General features: G+C 41.7%; 2 protein-coding genes and 1 pseudogene across 39 annotated transcripts in view; 1 reads left to right on the top strand and 2 right to left on the bottom strand.

Annotated features, from left to right (window-relative positions):
- Window positions 1–11,042, bottom strand: part of PIGL (phosphatidylinositol glycan anchor biosynthesis class L) — a 100,177-nt gene extending 89,135 nt beyond the window's left edge. For all 20 annotated transcript variants that reach the window (XR_013446025.1, XR_013446029.1, XR_013446027.1 and 17 more), the window contains exon 1: window positions 10,431–11,042. Coding sequence is in view for 10 of the 20 variants with exons in the window: in XM_078067981.1 (XP_077924107.1) it covers window positions 10,431–10,665 (235 nt within the window). In the remaining 10 variants the exon portion in view is untranslated. The remainder of the gene's footprint in view (window positions 1–10,430) is intronic.
- Window positions 11,043–11,231: 189 nt separating this feature from the next.
- The window catches only part of NCOR1 (nuclear receptor corepressor 1), a 157,753-nt gene continuing 144,949 nt past the window's right edge, over window positions 11,232–24,035 (top strand). For 13 of the 19 annotated variants that reach the window (XM_078067954.1, XM_078067959.1, XM_078067969.1 and 10 more), the window contains exon 1: window positions 11,785–11,997. The gene's annotated coding sequence lies outside the window, so the exon portion shown is untranslated. Of the gene's footprint in view, window positions 11,352–11,783; window positions 11,998–24,035 lie in introns of those variants that run through there. The other 6 variants (XM_078067963.1, XM_078067956.1, XM_078067960.1 and 3 more) reach the window with 2 other exon arrangements.
- On the bottom strand, window positions 17,671–17,739 carry LOC118530868 (small nucleolar RNA U3; annotated as a pseudogene).

The following is a 24,035-nucleotide window of genomic DNA, read 5'->3' on the forward strand; positions in this document are numbered from 1 at the left end:
TCTTTAGCAGCATTATTCACAATAGCCAAAAAAGGGAAACAACCCAGGTGTCCGGATAAGCAAAATGTCATATATATATAATGGGGTATTATTCAGTCTTAAAAAGGAATGAAATTTTGATATATGCTACAACACGGATGAACTTTGAAAACATTATGCTAATTAAAGTAAGGCAGACATAAGGGGCGCCTGGGAGGCTCAGTTGGTTAAGCGTCTGCCTTTGGCTCAGGTCATGGTTCTGGAGTCACAGGATCGAGCCCCATGTTGGGCTCCCTGCTCAGCAGAGATTCTGCCCCTCCTCCCCCCCAGTTCGTGCTCTCTCTCTTGCTCACTCTCTCTCAAATAAATGAATAAAATCTTAAAAAAAAAAGTAAGCCAGACATAAAAGGACAATTATTGCATGATTCTACTTATATGAAGTACCTAGGATAATCAAATTATTCTAGAGACACAGAGTATGACAGTGGTAACCAGGGGCTGGGGAGAGGAAGAAATGGGGAGTTATTGCTTAATATGTGGAATTCTGCTTGGGAAGATGAAAAAGTTCTGGAAACAGATAGTGGTGATGGTTACACAATATTGTGAATGTACTTAATGCCACTCACTGAATACTTAAAAATGGCTAAAATGGTAAATTTTGTTATGTATATTTTTCCACAATAAAAAATTAGATTTGCACTGAATAAAAATCTTTCAATTATTAGCTATCACCGTAAAACAGAAATTCTTTTTTTTTAAGATTTACTTATTTATTTTATTTTTAAATTTTACTTATTTATTTGAGAGAGAGAATGAGATAGAGAGAGAGAAAGAGAGAGCATGAGACGGGGGAGGGTCAGAGGGAGAAGCAGACTCCCTGCCGAGCAGGGAGCCCGATGTGGGACTCGATCCTGGGACTCCAGGATCATGACCTGAGCCGAAGGCAGTCGCTTAACCAACTGAGCCACCCAGGCGCCCCTACTTATTTATTTTAGAGAGGAAGAGCAAGAGCGGGAGGGGCAGAGGGAGAGGGAGAGGAAATCCCAAGCTCACTCTGTGCTGAACTCAGAGCCCGCCACGGAGTCCAATCTCGCAAGCCTGAGATCATGACCCTGAGATTAGGACCTGAGCTGAAGCCAAGAGCTGGAGTCTTAACCGACTGTGCCACCCAGGTGCCCCAGAAATTATGTCTTTAAAACTGGTAGAGGGGAGCCTGGCTGGCTCAGGCTGTGGAGCATGCAAGTCTCGATCTCAGGGTTGTGAGTTCAAGCCCCGTGTTCAGTGTGGATTACTTAGAAATAAAATCTTAAAAAAACAAAACAAAATTGGTAGAACAAGTTTTTAAAAGCTCATTTAAAAAAAAACTGAGCATGTATCTATGCAGGCAAGATCAAGGAACACTGCCATTTGCTATTATCAACCAATATACTCATGCTTGTAAGTACTGTATTTTTTTTTTTAATTGAAATATAGCTGATACACAATGTTACTTAGTTTCAGGCACAGTAAGTACTGTATTTCCTTATTATTCCTAAAAGGAGTGCATTAATAATGACTTTTACTAAGGGAAATATTACTTTTCGTTAGTTTTCCTGATCTGTGATTTACAGAGATTGTTATTAACAGGGCAAACATACGGGGAACTGTCTTTTTCTGAATATTCGGGCATATTTGTATCAGATGGAATGATAACTATGTACTGCCTGAGAACAGTGTCTAATTCACTGCAGGGAGCAGTTGTAACAAGTATTTCCAATACTAAGCTCTTCAGAATGTATTGTTTTGTTGATTATTCCCATTCTATACTTCTGAGTTCTACTGCATTTTTTTTTTTTAAAGATTTTATTTATTTATCTGAGAGAGAGAGAGAACGAGAGACAGAGAGCATGAGAAGGAGGAGGGTCAGAGGGAGAAGCAGACTCCCCGCTGAGCAGGGAGCCCAATGCGGGACTCGATCCCAGGACTCCAGGATCATGATCTGAACCGAAGGCAGTCGCCCAACCAACTGAGCCACCCAGGCGCCCCTCTGAGTTCTACTGCATTTTCCTTCTCTTTCACACTTGCGTCTTTCCTTTTCACTATTCATGGCAATCTTTGTCACTGTGGGACTTCTCTTTGGTCTCTGACTTGATCTTCTTCCCTGATGTTTATTAGCATTTCTTTTATGATTTCTCATAGTTTAAGCAAGTCCTTTATTTTTAGACTTAAAATTCTAACTTATTAAGTAAATAAAAGCTCTGAAAAGTGTGTAGCATTCTTTAGCTGGGTAAATACTCAGCAAGACATAAACATTTTTACAGACACTTATACACTGCTAGGTTCAGAATAGGGGTTGTATAGAAAGTTGCCTGGCATATAAATTCTAAGTTTAATTATAAAAAAGAAGGTAAGTAAATATATATTAAGAAATATATAAAATGCTCATAAACAGCTAACCTATCAGTTCACCCATCAGTATCAACAGTTATGAATAAGCATTGTTTTCAGTTAGTCCTTGGATGCCTATGTATTCTTTGGTTGACATGATTATATGGAAGTCCTATCAAACTAAACCTTAGGGAAAAGCACCTATTTTATTTATATATATGTATATTATGCATATAAATATGAAATTTTACTTTATTTTTATAAATTAGGACCGGAAATATATGTAACCTTTGCGTCATGTTCTGAAGTTTCTGTAACTCCCTTAAAGAAACAGAATTCAAGTTTTATTTTATTTTTTAAATTATTTTTTGTTTGAGTTATTTTTATTATTATTATTTTTAAAGATTTTATTTATTTATTTGACAGAGAGAGACACAGCGAGAGAGGGAACACAAGCAGGGGAAGTGGGAGAGGGAGAAGCAGGCCTCCCGCCGAGCAGGGAGCCTGATGCGGGGCTCGATCCCAGGACCCTGGGATCATGACCTGAGCGAAAGGCAGACGCTTAACGCCTGAGCCACCCAGGTGCCCCCTTGTTTGATTTTTATTGAGATGTAATTGATGTGTAACAGTTTCAGGTGTACACAGAATTCATATTTTTATTTTTGTTTTTTATATTTTTAAAAGATTTTATTTATTTGAGAGAGAGTGAGAGAGAGCACGAGAGTGGGGTGAGGGGCAGAGAGAGAAGCAGACTCCCCACTGAGCAGGGAGTCTGATGCGGGGCTCGATCCCAGGACTCTGAGACCGTGACCTGAGCCGAAGGCAGATGCTCAACCGACTGAGCCACCCAGGTGCCCCAGAATTCATATTTTTAAATATTACAAATTTATTCTATTCTCAACAGCATACAGTTAATATTTAAGATCATACTTTTTTTAGAAGTCCCAAATGTATCGGATCAGAAAGAAAAAAGTTAAATGAGACTAACGTCTTGAGGCTGGATTGAAATATAGCTCAATTAGGAAAATGGTGAAGAATTATTCATGGTTAAAAAGCAATATTAAAAATATCCCACTAAGTTCTGTTTTAGGAAGTAAGGTGGATCAGATGTCTGGAGAGACCTTCTTAGCATAGAATATCTGAACATGTGAAATAAAAGGTAAACATGTTTTAGAATGCATGGCTGGGGGGCACCTGGGTGGCTCAGTTGGTTAAGCATCAGTCTTTGGCTCAGGTCATGATCCCAGAGTCCTGGGATCCACCCCCGCGTCGGGCTTCCTGCTCAACAGAGAGTCTGCTTCTCTCTCTCTCTCTCTCCCTCTGCCCCTCCCCACCGCTTGTTCTCTCTCTCAAATAAATAAATAAAATCTTAAAAAAAAAAAAAAAAGAATGTATGGCTGAATTAGCAGGAAAGTAAGGGCTATCTTTGGAGGTCTTAAATAGGTAACACAAATCCAGACAGGTAGAGGGCACCTGAAGCCAGGGCACCTGTACCTGGTGGCCTAAAGTTGGGGGAGGAGGAGATAAAGGTTGGGCACAAATAAGGAGACCTCTACACGAAGATAGGACCTTCAAGAGGCACTATCTACAGCAGGGGAACAAGGAGAAAACCCACTCTAAACAGAGATGGTGGGGCTACATCTCTGTCTCAGGTTCCAGAGGGAGGGAAAATGAGGAAAATGTCACCCCCTAAGAATTGTTAAGTACGCGCTTGTCTTCACTTGGTGTGGCACACTGTGTTTTCCAAAAACAGCTATAGCAGTATTTCTAGTCCCACATGTACTTAGAGAACCTTGCTGCTCCCTATCAACAGGCGGAGTCTATTTCTCTCCTTGAATCTGGATGTGACTTGGAACTGCCTTGCAGTCAAAGTGATCCTGCCTGATTTCCAAGGCTAGACCATAAAAGGTAATGCGGCTATCCCTTAGTGCAGGCTCTGTCTCAGAATTCTTGCCCAGGAACCCAGCCACCAGCTTGTGAGGAAGCCCAAGCTACAGGGATTTACCACATGTGGATGTTCTGGCCAGCATCTTTAGCTAATTCAGGTGATTCTAGGCCCCAGCCTTTGGGGCTGCCAGCTGAGGTACTGAGCATTGTCGGGTAGAGACTACTGTGCTGTTTGAAACCATGAGAGATAAGGAATCATTACTGCCTTAAGCCACTAAGTTTTGAGATAATTTGTCACCCAGCATTAGACAGCTAATGCCCTTGGGTTTGGGCCCTGAGCTTAAGCTAGCTCTATGGCCCGAAAAATCTCAGTCTAAAATTTTGAGTGATCTAAGGTGGGTCGTGCCCTTTGCTGCCTGGCTGAAGCAAATATAAGTCATTAAATTATTATAAATATGGTTCCAAGAAGCATGTGCTTATGATAAAAAAAAAAACCTGACCCGCAAAATACACTTGGAAACAAGTCACTCGGAAGGAGTTATTCAAAGAGCAGAATCAGACACAAAGACTACAAAAACTAGAATAATTAGAAGCAGATATAAGTATTTAATATATTTAAAGAAATGAGTATCAAACTATGAGAATGTAACAAGACTATACTATTTGCAAAGAGAACCTCTGAATATGAGAAACAGATTAAAGGACAAAATTACTAATCATCTCAATACATATGTAAGACTGTTATAAAACTATTTTATAGACATTAAAGCGGGCCAGTGTAAATGAGCAGACTATAAAATCATAGACGGGAAGACTATATTGAAAAAAATCAACTTTCAAAAAAAAAGAAAAGAAAAAAAGAAAATACATCAACTTCCCCTATAATTGATCAACAGAGTCAGTGAAAGTCCAATAAAAATGCCAGAAAAGTTTTTCCTTGAACACGACCAACCTTATTCTAAAATGTATTTGGGAGAAAAAAGGTCAAAAACAGCAAATACACCCTGAAGAACAACAGATCAGAGGGCTTATCATACCAGATAATAGTGTATAAAAGCTACAGTAATTACGGGGTGTTTGGCTGGGGCGTCTGGGTGGTTCAGTCGGTTAAGTGTCTAACTTTGGCTCAGGTCATGATCTCAGGGTCCTGGGATCCAGTCCTGTGTCGGGCTCCCCTCTTAGTGTCCTTCTCTCCACTTGTGCTCCCTCTCTCTCTCAAATAAATAAATCTTTTTTAAAATTTTAAATTTAAATTTAAATTAAATTAATTTATTTATTTGAGAGAGAGAGAGCATGGAGCGGAGGGGCAGAGGAAGAGGGAAAGAGTTTTAAGCAGACTCCACCCTGATCTCAGAGCCTGAGGCAGGGCTCTGTCTCATGACCCTGAGATCATGACCTGAGCCAAAAGCAAGAGTCCGACGCTTAACTGACTGAGCCACCCAGGAGCCCCAATAAAATCTTAAAAAAAAAAAAACAACCAAAAACGGGGTGCTTGGCTGGTTCAGTCTGTGGAAAGTGTGACTCTTGATTTCAGGGTTATGAGTTTGAGCCTCACGCTGCATGTACAGATTACTTAAAAAAATAATTTTTTTTTTTTTTAAGATTTCATTTATTGAGAGAGAGAGAGAGAGAGAGAACATAAGCAGGGGGAGCAGCAGAGGGAGAGGTCATGACTTGAGCCGAAGGCAGACACTTACCAACTGAGCCACCCAGGTGCCCCAAAAATAAAATCTTAAAAAGACCAAACAAAACCAAACCCAAAACAAAACCCTACAGTAATTAAGACAGCATGATATTGGCAGAGGGATGTCCAACTGACAAAGAGAATAGCATATGGATCACAGATACAGGGAAATCTCAGGTATGAGAGGTGGAGTACAGTCTGAGGGGAAAGGAGGGGCTGAATTGGTTTTCCCAACTCCAATTTTTCCCTCTAAGCCATTCTCCACGTTGCCACCAGAATGAGCTTTCTAAAACACAGAACTGGTTGTGTTAATTCTCCACCGAATGTATTCAGTAACAGCCTATTATCTACTACAGCTTTCTCCCATGTGTACATTAATAGATACTTTGGTGGTTACATAAATTGGAAATTTGTTGGACAAAACAAAGTTAAATGGGCTATTTTACAAGACTTCTCAAAGATGTTGATATTCTAAGGGCTGTGAACCTCTAAATGGGGGATAGCACATCTGGCTAATATCCCCCACATGTAATTTAATAGCAGCTTGATGAACTAGTGCGTCTTGGAACATATACTGGGAATGGAAATAGCTATTTCCTCGACTGACATAGTATACTAGACAATGCAAGAGGCAGATTGGGTGTAATGGTTTAGAACAGGGCCCGGGAGTCTCTACATTCTAGCTGGTCACTTTGGTCAAGTTATTTAACCTCCTTGTGATTCAGTTTCCGTATTTGTAAAACAGGCACACACACACAATGTTGTATATATTTAATAATGACTATGATGGGATTGCTGAGAGGATTAAATGAGGAACTAATAACAAAACAGTACATTTCTTTCCCTGCCCCTTAAAACTGGCAATGTAGTTAGAATGAATTATTGATTTAAGTCCAAGACTTAATGATGCTTGTACTACTGCCTAGAACAATGTGGCCCATTGCCGATATACCTAGTCCTGTTTTTAAAGGCCAGCTCGAAAGAAAACCTCTTTGGAGAAGTTTCCTTAATCTAAAACCCTGAGATGAGAATTCATGCTTTTCTCCACTTTGTGTCCATAGTATCTTCTCTATCAACGCCATTACAGTTTCTTTTTTTAAAGATTTTATTTATTTATTTGACAGAGAGAGACAGAGTGAGAGAGGGTACACAAGCTGGGTGAGTGGGAGAGGGAGAAGCAGGCTTCCTGCGGAGCGGGGAGCCCGATGCGGGGCTCGATCCCGGGACCCTGGGGTCATGACCTGAGCCGAAGGCAGACGCTTAACGACTGAGGCACCCAGGCACCCCGCCATTACAGTTTTTACTATATTGTATCACGAGCTATTAGCTTCCTGTTTTTCATGTTAAAATAAATTAGGAGTGTAGGTAATGTTTAATCTGTACTTTTTGAATGAGTTGGGGATTTGAAAAGTAATTTAAAAAATAAAAGCAATTTAAAAATTACAAGACGGGGCCTGGGTGGCTTGGTCGGTTAAGCATCCAACTCTTGATTTCGGCTCAGGTCATGATCTCCGGCTCTTGAGGTGGAGCCCCGCCATGGGCTCCGTGCTGGGCTTGGTGCCTGCTTAAGATTCTCTCTCTCCCTCTCACTGCACCCCCCACCCCACGCTCTCTCTTATAAATCAATATCTAAAAAAGTTACAAGAGAGAACAATTTACATGGCAAGTTCAATTCAGAGGAAATACTTGCAGGACAAAGATACTGTGTGTTTAATATATACCAGGGGCATGCTTTATATTTTTTCATTTGAAAATATTTTAATTTCTGGTTTGAACCTGCTGAAAAACAAGGAGAAATTTACTGAAGTCACTGCACCTATAATACTTGGTGAATAATATCCAGGTTTCTCTCCTAGATCTTGAAACAAATTTGTTATAATTTATCTCCTGCAGTTGTAATATAAAACACAAATACCATTAAAAGGAAACAGTGAGGCCATTACCTGTATCTATTTACAGTTAAAATCCTTAATAGCACAAACTGAGAAGAATAGTGCTTAGACCCATATTCTCAATAAATGAAAAATGGGTTAACCTCACTGGCAACAAAAGATTTTGAGGGGAAAAAGTGTTATACCAAGAAGTAATATAAAAAAAATACTAGTCAGTGCTAGAGAGGGTGCTATATTGAGGGAGATACTCTCACTACCTGTCAGTGAGAATATAAATTGGTATGTTTTGGGGAATTTGATTTGCATGCAAACCTTTAAAAACAGCCAGATTTAGAAATCAGTCCTAATGAAATAATATGAAATACATAAAGATGTTCACTGTTACCTGTAATAGTGATAAACTAGAAAGAAAAAAAAACCCTCTAAATATACATACAATAAAGGGATGACTAAATTAAGGTTTATCTCTATGAAACCATTTAAAAGGCTATTATCCTGAAACCAATGTTACACTATATGTTAATTAACCAGAATTTAAATAAAAACTTGAAACAAACAAAGGCTATTATTATCTAGTTCTTATTAACGTGAGTAAATGCTTACCTTATGTTTCACAAGGATGTGATCCTAATCTAGCTTGTTTTCACTGTTTTATTCCTAGGGTATAGTATAAGGACTAGCATATAATTTTTTAAATTACAAAGTGCTTTTTTTTTTAATTAAAATTATGCTTTTTAGAGCAGTTTTAGGTTCACAGCAAAATTGAGGGGAAGGTATGGAGATTTCACTTATACCCCTTGTCCCTACACATGCATAGCCTTTCTCATTATCAACATCCCCCATGAGAGTGGTACATGTTATAATGGATGAACCTACACTGACACATCATAACCACCCAAAGTCCATAGTTCACATTAGGGTTCACTCTTGGTGGTGTACAGTTTGAGGGTTTGGACAAATGTACAAAGACATGTATCCCTTATTAATATCATAGAGCATTTTCACTGCTGAAGAATCCTCTGTGCTCCTTCAATTCATCCTTCTTTCCCCCAACCCCTGCCAACCACTGATCTTTTTACTGTCTTTATAGTTTTGCCTTTTCTAGAATGTCATATGCTTGGAATCATACAGTATGCAGCCTTTTCAGACTGGCTTCTTTCACTTAGTGATATGCATTTAAGGTTCCTCCATGTTTTTTCATGGCTTGATAGTTCATCTCTTTTTAGCGTTGAATAATATTCTATCATCTGGATGTACCAACTTATTTATCTATTTACCAACTAAAGGGTGTTTTGGTTGCTCTCAAGTTTTGGCAATTATGAGTAAGGCTGCTATAAACATCTGGGGACAGGTTTTTGCATGGACATGTTTTCAACTCCTTTGGGTAAATACCAGGGAGGGTGATTGCTGGATGGTTTGGTAAGAGCATGTTTCGTTTTTATAAGAAACTGCCAAACTAACAGTCTCCCAAAGTGGCTGAGGCATTTTGCATTCCCACCATCAGTGAGGAAGAGTTCTTGTTCCTTCACATCCTCACCAGCATTTGGTGTTGTCAATGCTGTGGATTTTGGTCATTCCAGTAGTGTGCAGTGCACATAATTTTTTTTTCTTTAAAAAGTGGCTTTTTATTAATTTTTAACCTATAATTTCTTTTATTTATTTAAATCCAACTAATTAACATATGCACATAAATTTTTAATAAATATTTGGTAGGGGCGCCTGGGTGGTTCAATCGGTAAGAGTCTGCCTTCCGCGCGGTCATGATCTTGGGGTCCTGGGATAGAGTCCCTTGTAGGGCTCTCTGCTCAGAGGGGAGTCTGCTTCTCCCTCTCCCTCTGCCCCTCCCCACCGCTCGTTCTCTCTCTCAAATAAAATCTTTTTAAAAAATAATAAAAAACAAATAAATATTTGGAAAATGACTGAAAACTAATGTTCAGTGAAAAATGTAAAATTATATAAAACGGGATTTCTGTAGAAAATCAGTGTAGAAAAAAAACTGTAATGACACACAACCAAGTGGGAAAAGAGGTCATGGGCATTTGTTAAAAATAGCTTTATTGAGGTATAATTTTACATACCCACTGTCTATGCACAGTTCAATGACATTTACACAGTTGAGCAAATATCACCATAATCCAGTATCATGGTCAATTTTTGTTTTCTCAGCCCATCTTTTCTGAATGGTAAAGGAGGGCTTACTCTTTGAAAGGCCTCTTCACGGAAGGTTGGTGGAACTGAATTCTAGAATTACCCATAAAATTATTTTCTAGTCTAATGACCTGAGCCTCTCCCTTCAATTTGACGTATGCAACTTTCTAGCAGAAAGTGGATTTTAAAAGCAGCAGGAAGGTCCTGTGCGACCTTCCGTAGTAAAATGTTAAGGGTTGAGCAGGTACGATGCAGCCTAGATTGGACGTCCCCAACCCACCTGGGAAGTTGGCCGCTACAGCCCACAGGCTGGGGCCACCATCCTCCGTGAAGTGCCCAGAGAAGGGACCTTCGTTGCACTCACTCAGCTCCCTAAACTTAGCTTCCCTTCGGGAAGAAGCCGACTGAGACAGGTTAGCACCTGAATACCCATCACAGCCCCGGCTCCCAGCGCCCCGCCTCCAGCCTCCTACCTGCAGAGAAGCAGAGCAAGGACAGCCGGTGCCTCAGGCGGGCCAAGCCTAGCACGGTGGGAGCAAAGAACATGGCTTCATCGTCGGGGTGCGCGATCACCAGGAGGGTCCTGCTTCCATCTCCCGGGACGCCAGCCGGCTTCTGACTCTTCATTCTTGCCCAGGAGTCCCAAACCCACAGGAAGCCCCATGCTAGGATCGCCGCTGCCAAACACACAAACCCCACGGCTTCCATCCGCTCTAAGTGGCACTGCGCCTGCGCAGGAGGAAGGCTGCCGCACACCCAGCCTCCGGCGGGAAAACTGCACTCGCGGAAACTGCGTTCCGAGTTTAAGTCCGTTTTGCCGACCAGAGGCTCTAAACGTTGGGTTCCTGTTGTGGTTTTACAAGGACACCTCCCAACCGTTCTTTAGCTAGTTCTCTCTACTTTATGCAACCTCTACGACGTCTTTTTGCCTTCTCGATTTCAGGGACGAACCCCTTGCCGTCCAGCTTTCTGTCCCTGTCCTTACAGTGCCCTGGGTTTAAAAAGAAGCGTTTGAAAATACCTGCCCTCCCTCTCTTAAATTCCCTCCTCTCTTCAATTCACCACTTTGTAACTCATTTATTAAAACCCTAGGCTTCCTCGTAATTATTTGTTAGCCCCTTAGCCGGATGAACCGACTTTGTTTTTCCTTCTTCATTTTGGCTTGTGGAGCGGTGGCTCCTCTGAAGGAAAAGCACGCGGTTACGAGGAACCGTCCAGTGATTTCTCTAGAAGGGTAAGGCTGAGCGAGCGCACTTCGTAGTCGCCGAGAGCCACGGGCTGCTCCGACGGGTGACTTTAGATTAAGGAACGACATCACGGACAAATCAGCAGCGCCTGACATGTCAGTGAAGTCCCGCTGCGAATTACAGCCGCAGCCCTGGAAACTATCTTGGGTAGGTCGACGTGCAGCCCTGTGGCTCCCAGCACTGGGGACCTGCCTTCGCTCCCCGCAGCCCGGGCCGGAGGAGGCGGCGGCCCTGGTGCCGCCGCGCCGCGGAGGGGTCGCAGGGCCCGAGGCAAGGCCTCGGGTCCTTCCCTTTCCCACGCCCCGGGGAAGGCCCCGAGCGCGCGGGAGCCGGCCGGCTCGCGGCGGGCGCCCCGGCCCGAGTGCGCGATGGCAGCGCGCTGGGTCCGGCCCGCCCCTGCTTGGCCCCGGCGCGTCTCCGCTCGAGGGGACCGCCGCCCGCCAGGCTGAGGGGAGAGCCGAGGGGACCAGGCGCGGGGCGACCCAGGAAGCTCGGCCGAGGTAGGAGCCGCGCTCGGCCAGCGGAGGGAGTCGATCTCCCAGCCCTCCGGAAGGAGGAGGAGCCGGCGCCGGAGCCGCCTTAGCGGCGGCCGCCGGAGCCGAGGGGGAGGGAGAGGGGTTGAGTCAAGATGGCGGCCAAGGTGGCGAAGCAGCAGCGGCGGCGGCGGCGGCGGCTGGAGTGAGCTCCCAGCTTGCCGCGCCGAGCGAGGTCCCGGGGTAGGGACGCGCGGCGGGGCCGCGTCCTGCTCCTCAGGCCCGGGGGCGCGCCGGCTACCACGCTCCGCCAGCTCCTGGTGAGTAGGCCCCGGCGCCCGCAGCCCCGGCCTCCGGGCCCCCCGCTCCCTCCGGGGCTTCCGAGGGCTCCCAGGGCGCTGGCCGCGGGAGCGGCTTCTCGGCCCGGCGAGGGGCGTCGCGGGCCCGGTAGGTCCGGTTCCGCCGCAGACGCCCAACCTCTTCCTCTCGGCCGCCCGGGGCGACTGGGGCGCGGCGGGGAGCTGGGGCTGGGCGAGGGGAAGAGGCTTATGGAGTTTGGAGGAAGAATGGGCTGCGGCCGGCCGGGTGTCCTGTGGGGAGGGGGCGTGCGGAGTCCTGCGGGCCGACCGAGGGAGACCGGGAGGGCCGGGGGAGCCCAGGTGGGGCCGGCACAGGTGGCGGGCCTGGGCTCACTCTGAGGCGGAGTTGGTGGCCGTCTTGGGAGTGTGGAAGGGCTTAGGGAGGGTGACAGCGATGGACAAGTGCGTGAAGAGCAAACTAGTTCACCTTCTAAGCAAACCACTTCGGGGTGTAATGGCGAAGGGTGGGTAGTGGCGGAGATGGCAAAGATCGGAACCCTCTACCTCCTGCCTTTTATTATTGGTGTTTTACTGGGTGAAGTCGGTGAATTCTCTTTTATAGAGGAAGAAGGATTTGAGAAACTGTAATTGAGAAACCGGTCTTAATGGAGAGCAGACTGAATTCTTCGATTGGACTGGATTAGGTGTAGTCGTTATTAGAGGTGGACGTGGGAATAAGTGATATTTGTGAAAAGTGTTTGCTCAGGAAGCGTCAGTTTTCTTTTACTGATGTTGCACGCCATGGCGCCACTTCAGCAGAGTTAACCTTGGAGAGCAGTGGTATAGGTAATTCTAATCTTTGGGATTAGTATATTCACCTGCATCAGATTTGCTTCCCTAATCATATCCTAATTAATATTGAAATTTGCGTTCCTTGTGTGCATCCTGGTGAGGCAATGATGAGAGGCAGAACACTGAGCCAAGAGCAACAGGCCCGGGATTTTAAAATGCCTACAAATATTCATTCGTTCGTTCAACATATCTTGATCAATAACTGCTGCTAATAGGTCACATGGGATTGACCTTTCCATAACTGAAGAGCCGTTGGCATTATTTAATTTTTAATAGTTTAAAAAAATGTCTTAATGTACCCTTTCGTAAAAATATTTATTGGAGGAACCAAGTGGCCTGGGCTCAGGAGCAGATAGAACAATTTTAGAATCTTATTTAGAAATGGGTAAAAATTACCAAAGAAATAAACACAAGTTGTTGGAGGAAGAAATAGTGTTTGTATTCGCTTATTCTGTTAGATCCGGTGGGAGCTTATTTATTTATTTTAGTATTTATAGTACACAGTTGCCTTGCCTTGCTTTAAGCACACCTGTCAACAGAAATCAAGGTTAACACACGTATATATAAATAATATGCACATACATACATACATAAGGATGGGATTACTTGCAATACCAAAATACTCTTTCCTTTTGCAAAAGGCTTACCATATGTTGAACTACTCCCCCAGAGAAAATACAATACAAAGAGTCCTGATTCTTCCTTTTACTAAGTGACATTTTGGAACACGATCAGCCTTTCTGTGCTTCCCTTTCCTCATCTATGATAGTAGGAAAATATCCATTCTCTTAGGGTTGGCTGCTGTGATCCTAAGAGAGTTAATAGTTATGAAATTGCTTTAAACAGATAGAAAGGGTTATGTTTCTGTGAGGTAGTAACAACTTCCTTTGCACTCCTGAAGTGCTTATCTGCACATCTCCCGTGGCATTCACACTTTCTACCTTGTATTTAGGTATTTAGGAACCAGTTTTATCTCCTCTTGAGATCAGGATAGGCCCTTCTCAGATTTTATCTTTACGTTTAAGGCACCAGGTATGATTTTATTTTCTGTGTAGGGTATTGACACTGCAAATGTTTGTTGAATGAATAAACATTGTATTCTAATTAGAAAAATGTATTCACATTACGACTTAACCTGAATAGACCTGTTACGTACTATAGCTGTGATTCCCTCCATCGCCTCTGAGAAAGATATATTTTTAACTGAATGCCTTTTTGGATTTAATCAGACAGTAAAACTTAAGTATTCAGTGTGCTCACGTAATTTTTTAAAAGAAAATGCTTGAAAATAACTTATGTTTCTTTGAATTTAATTGAGTAAAAGTTGGTTCCAAAGCTAGGTAAATATAGTCAAGTTTTTGTAAGCTTTTTTTTTTCTTTTTAATTTGGGAAGTGGTGAGATTTTCTTGCCATTACTGCAATAGGAAGCAAAGGCTTTTGAATAGGCCAGGGATTGATGTAGGTAAATGTCAGGCTATTCGTTACTGAGTTTTTTTAGTGTGTTTTGTTACTCATTTTTAATTGTATTTTGTGACTTGTCTTAATTGCAATTTCAGATTCCTACTGATGCCTGGGAACCATGGAGGTCTAGCCTATTTAGTTACTTCAGTTTCTTCTCTTCAGATGTTGCATTTTACTAGAATACCTTGCAAAGAAGTAGTAAAGCTTGATCAGAAGTTTTTCTTTTTTTCTTTTAAAGATTTTATTTATTTATTTGCCAGAGAGAGACACAGCGAGAGAGGTAACACAAGCAGGGGGAGTGGGAGTGGGAGAGGGAGAAGCAGGCTTCCCGCGGAGCAGGGAGCTCCATGTAGGGCTCAGTCCCAGGACCCTGGGATCATGACCTGAGCCGAAGGCAGACGCTTAATGACTGAGCCACCCAGGCGCCCCCACAATTTATTTTCTATGGACTTATTTGTTGATTAGAGATTCATATGTAGTTCATTCACTTGTTCAACTGGTGTGAAATGCCTTTTATGTTCAAGGTACATTACTAAATGCTTGTAACGGTGTAAAGTTGAGCAGGTCAGTTATGTGCACAAATAAGTCTCTAGGTTGCCTGATATTTTGTCTTTTTCAGGTTTGAGGATGCAAGAAGTACATTTAGATTGATGGTTAAGAAAACATTTCGGTTTTTTTTCTGTCAGGACTTCTTAGGAGTATTGAAAAGCTATGAAAAGCTTCTGTCATGTAGCAATAACTGTATGTAGGGCATCTGTTTTTTATTTGGTATTCTTGTGGTGGTGGTTTTCCTTGAACATTTTTAATGTTCTTCTACTATTTTTTCTACCCCAGAAGCTTGTGTGGTCAAAATATTACTTGGATAGTCTTCAGATACAACATACTTTTTTGTTTGTTTGTTCTCTTTTCATTTGAGAGTGAGACCATAGAAAGCCATGTTAATGTTCCTGTGGAGTTCTTCAGTTCGATTCCTCCGTGGGCGCTACTGTTACTTTTACTTAAAAGTGATCGCAAAAAACAAAACAAAAAACAAAAACTAAATTGGTTAAAATAAAATGCTAATAATTTATAGAATTATAGGATCTAGAGTCATAGATGATCTAGTCTTACTTTACTCGTGAATAAACTGAGGGTCACGGAAGCGAAGTGATTTGCCTAAATTGTTGCAATTGGCCAGTGGTAGAATCCAGTCTTCTGACATCCAGTGTGGAACTCATTCCATTACAGCATCTCCTCCATCGGATGATTCAGCGTGATGATTGACAATTAGAACAAAAATCGGGGTGGATGGGGAATGAGAGATTACTTATTCAGCTTAGGTATTGGGTTTATCTTAACTTTAAATTTCCTCAATGAAAATATAGTTTGAAAAAAATTAGTATTGATCTACATCAATAATATCACTGGGAATTATTTGGTGTGCTTAATTTTTAATCTGTGATGAATATCTTTTTTTTTAAACGTATTGTTTAAAAGATTTTATTTATTTGAGAGAGCGAGAATGAGAGAGAGAGAGAGAGAGAGAGCACATGAGAGTGGGGAGGGTCAGAGGGAGAAGCCGACTCCCTGCTGAGCAGGGAGCCCGATGCGGGACTCAATCCTGGGACTCCAGGATCATGACCTGAGCGGAAGGCAGTCGCTTAACCAACTGAGCCACCCAGGCGCCCCTGTGATGAATATCTTCTTAAACAAAAATGTCTTTGAGGTTATCTGGACCTAGTGATAGTTCATGGAATTTAAGTATTACAGTAATAGAAATTGTATTATGTCGACAGTTAGGAACTTCTGAGACCCAAACAGGTTAAATTACTTTATATATTAGCTATTGCTTGCTTTTCCTTCTTCCTTTTTTTTTTTTTTAAAGATTTTATTTATTTGGGATAGAGAGAGAGCGAGTACAAGCAGGAGGGTGGAGGGGCAGAGGGAGAGGGAGAAGCAGGCTCCCCACCCAGCAGGGGGTACGATGTTGGGGCTGGATCCCAGGACCCAGAGATCATGACCTGAGCTGAAGGCAGACGCTTAACCGACTGAGCCACCCAGACACCCCTTGCTTCACTTACTTTCAAACTTCTGGATCTTTTTTTTTTTTTTTTTTTTTTAAATATGAGGGACTTCAGTTGTTAAATAAAAGCTTAGATAAATAGCATGAATGTGGACTGTATTCTTAATGCTATGTTGAAAAGCGCACATGTAGTATTAGTTTTCTATAGGTACTTATGCCATAAAATTTATTTTTATTTTTTTATTTTTAAAGATTTTATTTATTTATTTGATAGAGCGAGAGAGCACAAGCAGGGGGAACAGGAGAGGGAGAGGGAGAAGCAGGCTCCCCGCTGCGGGGCTCGATCCCGGGACCTGGGGATCATGACCTGAGCCGAAGGCAGACGCTTAACCATCTGAGCCACCCAGGCGCCCCTCCATAAAATTTATTTTAAAGAAAGAAGCATATTGTTCTTTTTCAACTGAAATCCTCACATGAGTACTGAAGCATGTCATATTTATTCCATTTGGGCTGTTAAATAATATGCCTGTTTAGCCTAATGTGCCTTACTTCTGAAATCTACCACATTTAAATTCTGCCTATTTTCTGAGGGTTTAATCATATATTTCTTCAGCCAGGAAGTCTCCCTCCTACTCCCTCTTCTCCAAAGATGTGTATTTCTGATTTTGGAAGTTCTTAATGCTTTACTTATGCCTCTATTATAATATCATAGTTATTTATGTACATGTCCATTTAGTCCCTGCTAGACCATAAGCCTATTGTGGGCATGTCTGTATCTCATGTCTACCTCAACTCCCAGAATAACGCTGTACCCAGAAAGTGTGTACTAGAAATTCGTTAAATGCATAAAAAACCTAACTGCTAGAGTTACTTGGTACCATTGTTGAAGACGCTGATTGATACACGTGTGGGAACTTGATGAATAGTTTATGTAAATTTAAAAACAGGTAGAAATTTACCAGTGTCAGCGAGAGACAAAGTATAATCCGTGAATTATCAAAACATTAAAAAAATTTTTTTTGTCAGTTTACTGGGATTTTAGGGAGAAAGAAAGTAAGGAAGGGATTGGTTCATCTGACTGTATTTTCAGATAATGTTAGAACAAGAATATGTTAATATATATATACAGGGAATTTTGGAGTAGTTTCAGTGGTTAGAAAAAATTGTGAATTAAGAATATGGAATAGTTTGTTTATAGGATTGTTTTTTTATTTTTTAAAAAGATTTTATTTATTTATTTGAGAGAGAGAGAGAGAGAGCACAAGAAGGAGTAGGGTCAGAGGGAGAAGCAGACTCCCTGCCGAGCCCAATGCGGGACTCTATCCCAGGACTTTGGGATCATGACCTGAGCCAAAGGCAGTCACTTAACCAACTGAGCCACCCAGGCGCCCTTTTATAGGATTATTGAAGTAACAAACTATAGAAATGATCCCTGAAAGTATAGTCTTTAGGATTATTGAAGAATACCTTTGAAGGGTTCCCTTTGAAAGAATAGTACTGTTTAGTTTTAATATCAAAAATTAAATCTTTAAGTATACTAGTCAAGAGCAAATGAAAAGTCAAGGTGACCAAAGTATTTTGATTCCCCCCACCCGGTGTCTATTTGAGGAATAAAACTTGGGCTGGGTTTTTTTGTTTTTGTTTGGTTATATATGAATAAACTGATATTAAACCAGAATAAGTTGAGGTTATATTTTTCTAGGAAAATTTGACACTTAGTTTTGCTTTGAGGGTCACCTTTCTGGTTACAGTTTGCCTCCCCCCCCCCCCCCACTTTTATTTAACTGACAGACTCTTCTTGACTTTTTTGTTGTCCTGGACAGTTCAGAGTCAGAGTAATTTGTTTTAGGCAGTTCATTTCCTTTGGCGATAGCATATAGATTTGTATAACTTGGAAATATTTGTTTTAAATTGTAATCATCATGTCTTTGAACTCCTGTTCAAAGACGTTTAACTTTGTGTTACTTTTGATTAGGTTCTTTTAATTCAGTTTTGAATTACAATAACTTTTATGTATTTGGAATGAAACCAAAACTTGTGCTTTCTAGGAGTTACAGCCTAAAATATACACAGTATAAATATACCAGATGTAGGGAGTATATAGTCCATTAACTCTATGTGTGTGTGGGTGTTTATGTGTTGGGGGGAAGAGGGAGGAAGAATGGGGAGGAGGGAACTGAACAGAGCAGGAGGGGAGGAGTGGAAGGAGGAGTTGCTGTATAGTCACACAAAACCATTTTAATGAGTGAAGGGGGATGTGTTATTTTAGAATCTTTGTCTTTCATCTATTATAAGTAATATGTTGTTTTACAGAAGGACAATATAGAAGTATATAAAGAAGTTGAAAGTACCACTTCCTAGATATAATCTTCTAAGTGTTTGTTGCATATTCTTTCAGATTTTTTTTTTTTTTTTGGTGTGTGTAATTTCCTGTATTACAGGATCATAATATATTGTTCTTTTATGTGCTACTGTTTCATGTTGGTATATTTAGAGCTATTTCTGTCATTAATGGCCACATAGTATTCTGTTTATGAAAATACCATGATTTGTTTAACCAGTTTATGGCTACTAGTGTTTTTTTTGTCTTTTTGTTTTTTCAGAAAAACAGAGCTGAGGTGAATTATTTTTGTGTATTTTGTGTACTTGCGCAAGCAGTTTTGTAAGATAGATTCCAGAAGTGGAGTTGCTGTTACCTGAACAGTGGGGGTTTGGAAAGACATTGATACAAGTGTATCAGTATGCCCCAAACCCTGGCCAGTACTGGATGTTACAAATTAAAACATTTTGACAATTTAAGAAGGCGGGGGTGGGGGGGGTGGGGGGGTGGAAGTGATTCTAATTGGCTTTTATCAATTACTACTGACGTTGGAATTTTTTTATGAGGGGAGTTGTATTTCTTTAATAAATTGCCTGCTTTTGGTTATTTTTTGATGGAGTTTTTGGTCTTTTTCAGATTGATCTGCTCTTTATATATTAAGGTATTCACTTTTTTCAGACATATGCACACTCCCCACCCCCAGCTATTCTTTTTTTTTTTTTTTTTTAAGATTTTATTTATTCATTTGAGACACACAGAGAGAGAGAGAGAGAGCATGAGCAGGGAGAGAGGCAGAGGGAGAGGGAGAAGCAGACTCCTTGCTGAGCCAGGAGCCCGATGTGGGGCTCGATCCCAGGACCCTGGGATCATGACCTGAGCCGAAGGCAGACGCTTAACCATCTGAGCCACCCAGGTGCCCCACCCCCAGCTATTCTTTGGTGTGTTTGCTTTTGAGAGAGAAAGAGACAGAGAGAGGTAGGGGGAGGGGCAGAGGGAGAGAGAATCTTAAACAGGCTCCACGCTCAGCACACGGAGGCTCAGGCTTGATCTCATGATCCTGAGATCATGACCTGAGCCAAAATCAAGAGTCGGACACTTAACCGACTGAGCCACCCAGGCGCCCCTCTTTTGTGTTATTATTGTAGTCAGATATACCCATTCCTGCTCTGTGTTCTCTGTGTGACCTTGGGCACATTACCTAACCTCTCTAAGCCTTACTTTCCTTATTTTTTAAATTACTATTATTTTTTTTTAAAGATTTTATTTATTTATTTGTCAGAGAGCACAAGCAGGGGGAGCCACAGGCAGAGGGAGAAGCAGGCTCCCCGCTGAGCAGGGAGCCCAATGCAGGACTCAATCCCAGGACACTGGGATCATGACCTGAGCAGAAGGCAGACGTTTAACCGACTGAGCCACCCAGGCGCCCCAAGTTTGCTTATTTTTAGATTGGAGATAATGTAAAATAACATTTAGCACAGTGGCTGACACATAGTAAGTAAATAATAAATGTTAGCTATCTTCATTAGTAGTCCGTATATGGCTTCTGGGTTTCATGCTCTACTTAGAAAGACTTCTTCACTCTAAAATTTAAAATATTCACCCATCTATTAAACTAAAAAAGTAACATGAGGAATGTTATTGTATAGCATGCTACTGCTTGTTTTAAAGAGGAAAAATAATGTATACTTATTTGCTTGTATGTTATAGGATGTTTCTGAAATGAAACCCAAGAAACTGGTAATGTTGGTTGTTGTAAGAACTGAGTGACTGAGGCATATAAATGAGAGGATGACTTTTGACCATATGCCTTTTTGTATTTTTTAGACAAAGAACTCCCCAGATTTTAATTGAACTTTCATTTTTTTTCTTTTCTTTCCTATTTTTTCACTTCTAATTTTTTTGATCCATCTGGAATTTATTTCCAGTATAAGAAGTGAGGTAGAGATATATTTTGGGGGAATATATGTGTACATGTTTCTCCTCCAGATAGTTAGCCAGTTGTGTGAGCACCATTTAGTGAATAATTCATCTTTTGCCCCGCTGATTAGATTTGCAACTTTTGTCGTTTACTAAATATGTTTGGAACTGTTTCTAATTTATTATGTTCTTGATCTCATATCCCTTAAATTGCTGTTGTTTTATAATTTTATTATTTATTTACTTATTTTTTAAAAAAGATTTACTTATTTATTTCAGTGAGAGAGAGAGTGTGGAGGGTGCATGTGGGGGGGGGGCAGGCAGAGGAAGAGAGAGAGAGAACTCTGAGTGGACTCCCCGCTGAAAGCGGAGCCCGACATGGGGCTTGATCTCACAATGACCTGAGGTGAAACTAAGTTGGATGCTTAACTGACTGTGTCACCCAGGCGCCCCTGTTTTATAATTTTAATGCTGATAGGGGTTGTCCCCTGTTCATTACTCTTTTTTTTTTTTTTTTTCAGACTTTGATAATTCTGGTCCATGTATTGTCCCAGATGAACTTTAGAATTATTCTGTGAGGCTCAATAAGACATCTTGCTGAGATTTTTTTTTTTAGAAATTTTTTATTTATGTATTTGACAGAGAGAGACACAGCGAGAGAGGGAACACAAGCAGGGGGAGTGGGAGAGGGAGAAGCAGGCCTCCCGCCGAGCAGGGAGCCTGATGCGGGGCTCGATCCCAGGACCCTGGGATCATGACCCGAGCCAAAGGCAGCTGCCCAACGACTGAGCCACCCAGGCACCCCTCTTGCTGAGATTTTTATGGGGAATACTGAATATTGATTAGAAATACCAAATTTATAGGTTAATTTTGGAAGATTGACTTTATGTACTTCCTCTCCTTTAGTTCAAATAGACTTTTTTACGTTCTTCAGTAGGTTTTCAGACTTTTCAAATAAGGCCTATCCATTTCTTCCTTTCTTTTTAAGATTTTATTTATTTGACAGAGAGAGCACAAGCAGGGGGAGCAGTAGAGGGAGAGGGAGAAACAGGCTCTCCGCCGAGCAGGGAGCCCGATGCGGGGCTCGATTGCAGGACCCTGGGATCATGACCTGAGCCGAAGGCACGTGCTTAACCGACTGAGTCACCCAGGCGCCCCTCTTACTCCTTTTGTTCAAAAAGTATGGTAGGGAATCAAACAGATTTTATATTCTAGTGGGGGAGGACAGAGTATAATGAAGTAAAACAAACAAATCCATTTCAGGTTGAGATTAATTTATAAAGGAGAAAAAAAAGGCTTATGTGGTTGAGAGTAACTGATGGGAACCCACCTTATAGGTGGTTGGGAAAGGCCTTTCTGAGGAGATGACATTTGACCTGAAATGCTAAGTTTGATGAGGAGTCAGCCACTTAAATGAGCCAGGAAGAGCATTCCAGGCAGAGAGTAAAGAAGGACAAAGGCCTGAGGCAAGGCAGGTCCTGGCGCAGGATGAAGGGACTGAAAGGAAGCTCATGTTGCTGGGGCCTACTGAGCAATCTGGAGAGGAAGCAGGCCAGATCAGGTGGGGGCCTTGTGGGCCATAGTGAGTAGTTGGGATTTTATTTGAAGTGCATGGTAGCCCCCTGGGGAGTCTTAAGGAGAAGAGTGACACGTTCTGATTTATGGTTTAAAAAGATCATACAGCTTTTTGAGTAGAGAGAAGTACTGACGTGGGAAGTCCAGTTAGGAGGTTTTTTGTAGCAAGAGGTGAGGGTGGGGGTAGTGGAAATGGAGAAGCATGGGAGGCTTGGGGTGGGTATGTGGAAGGAAGAACAGAATGTGCTATTGGAATGGGTTTATTGAGAGCTAAGCACTCTTAGGTGCTAGGGAGGCCATGTGAGCAAAACAGAGATGGTTCCTGCCCTCACATGCATCTGGTGGCTTTGTTTTTTGTATATAATTCAGTTGCTTTTTTTCTACCTTATTGTGGTGTATGCCTTAGAAATAGTCTGTTCAGTAGCCTTGTTTTATTTTGCTTCATAACCTTTAGCAGTCTCTGTTAGTGGGTCAAAGGGGAGACAGCACCATATGATCTTTAAGAGATCTGTCTCTGAGTTTAAAAAAATTACCTTGGGGAAGTTACTCAGGCTCTCAAAAGCCTTAATTAGGGATAATAATGGAACGTTTTAGGTGAACTCCTTGCAGGCCAAGCTCTTAGTATACTGCCTAGTGCATAACAAAGGCTCACTAAATGGTAACTTTAAAAATTATTCTTTGTAGTTATTGGCCTATCGATTAATTCTGCAATATATTCATTTCTTATAGTTGCTGGAGTGAATATTGCTCAGAGAATTAGTTCAGTATAGTGCAGCTGTACCAGAGTTCTCAGTTGCGTTGTCTACTATTGCTGTCTTGGGAAACTTCTCCTTTCTCACTTTATGTAGGGTGGAAGCAGCATTTTTTCCCCCTAAGTTCAAGAGTTATTTATTGAATGCTTGTATTCTTAGATTAATCAAATAATTATGCCCTTATTAATGTGTTTCTTTCAATGTCAGACTTGATTGAGGGTGAGATAGTTGAACCTGAAAGGCCTTTTTTCTTTATTTCCCATTCATCTGTCTTCTAAGTGAGATGTTTAAAAGAGCCTAAAGTAAAATAAATACTTTGTTAATGGCATTCCCCCAGAGTAGCTCCTTTGTTTGTTGTTTGTTTGTTTGTTTAAGGGAAGAACGCTTTAGTTTTACAGGAGAAATTTTAGTCCTGAGTTCAACACCTCTCTGACCTCATACAAATTACAGAATCCACTTAGGTGATTTCTAGGGTCTCTGCTCAAGGCTGGCCTCTGAGATGGGCTCAGGAGGCCTGCCTTCTTTTTCTCTTTTTTTAAAAAGATTTTATTTAATTGAGAGAGTGGGAGAGAAAGAACACGAATGGGGGCTGGGGGCAAGGGAGAGGGAAAAACAGGCTCCCCGCTTGAGCAGGGAGCCCGATGTGGGGCTCCATCCCAGGACCCTGGGATCATGACCTGAGCCAAAGGCAGACGCTTAACTGACAAAGCCACCCAGGTGCCCCAAGAGGTCCACTTTAAGTCATGGCCATTCTGGAGAGTCTTCGGTAGCTGGGATAACCCAGGGGGTGGTCCTTAGCCTCTCCTTGCTTAAAATACTTCAGGATTTGGACTAGAGCTGGGCTGCTTTATGAGAATTGGTGTGACCTGATCTGTCTCAGGTTAGTAACTAGTATTTTGTCATCTGCAGTATCACAGAAGACATTCTCCTATCCCATACTTTTGTATCAAAAGGTTTTATTCTTTGATCATTTAAAAGAAAATTGAATTGTGTATTTTGTAGGGTCCTTTTTCTGCTTTGGTAAAATTTGGCCTTCTCCTCTGTTGTGACCCTGGGTGGATTCATTCTTGCTTATCTGAAGAGGTATTTGCAGTCCTGCCACAGTGAAGTATATTTTTAGCTATTTTTTTCCAAGATAGCTTAGGCCACCTTGAAAACCTGTCCAAGTACATTTTGATTA

Source organism: Halichoerus grypus, chromosome 2 (genome assembly GCF_964656455.1).
Source record: "Halichoerus grypus chromosome 2, mHalGry1.hap1.1, whole genome shotgun sequence".
In the NCBI taxonomy this organism is placed as follows: Eukaryota; Metazoa; Chordata; class Mammalia; order Carnivora; family Phocidae; genus Halichoerus; species Halichoerus grypus.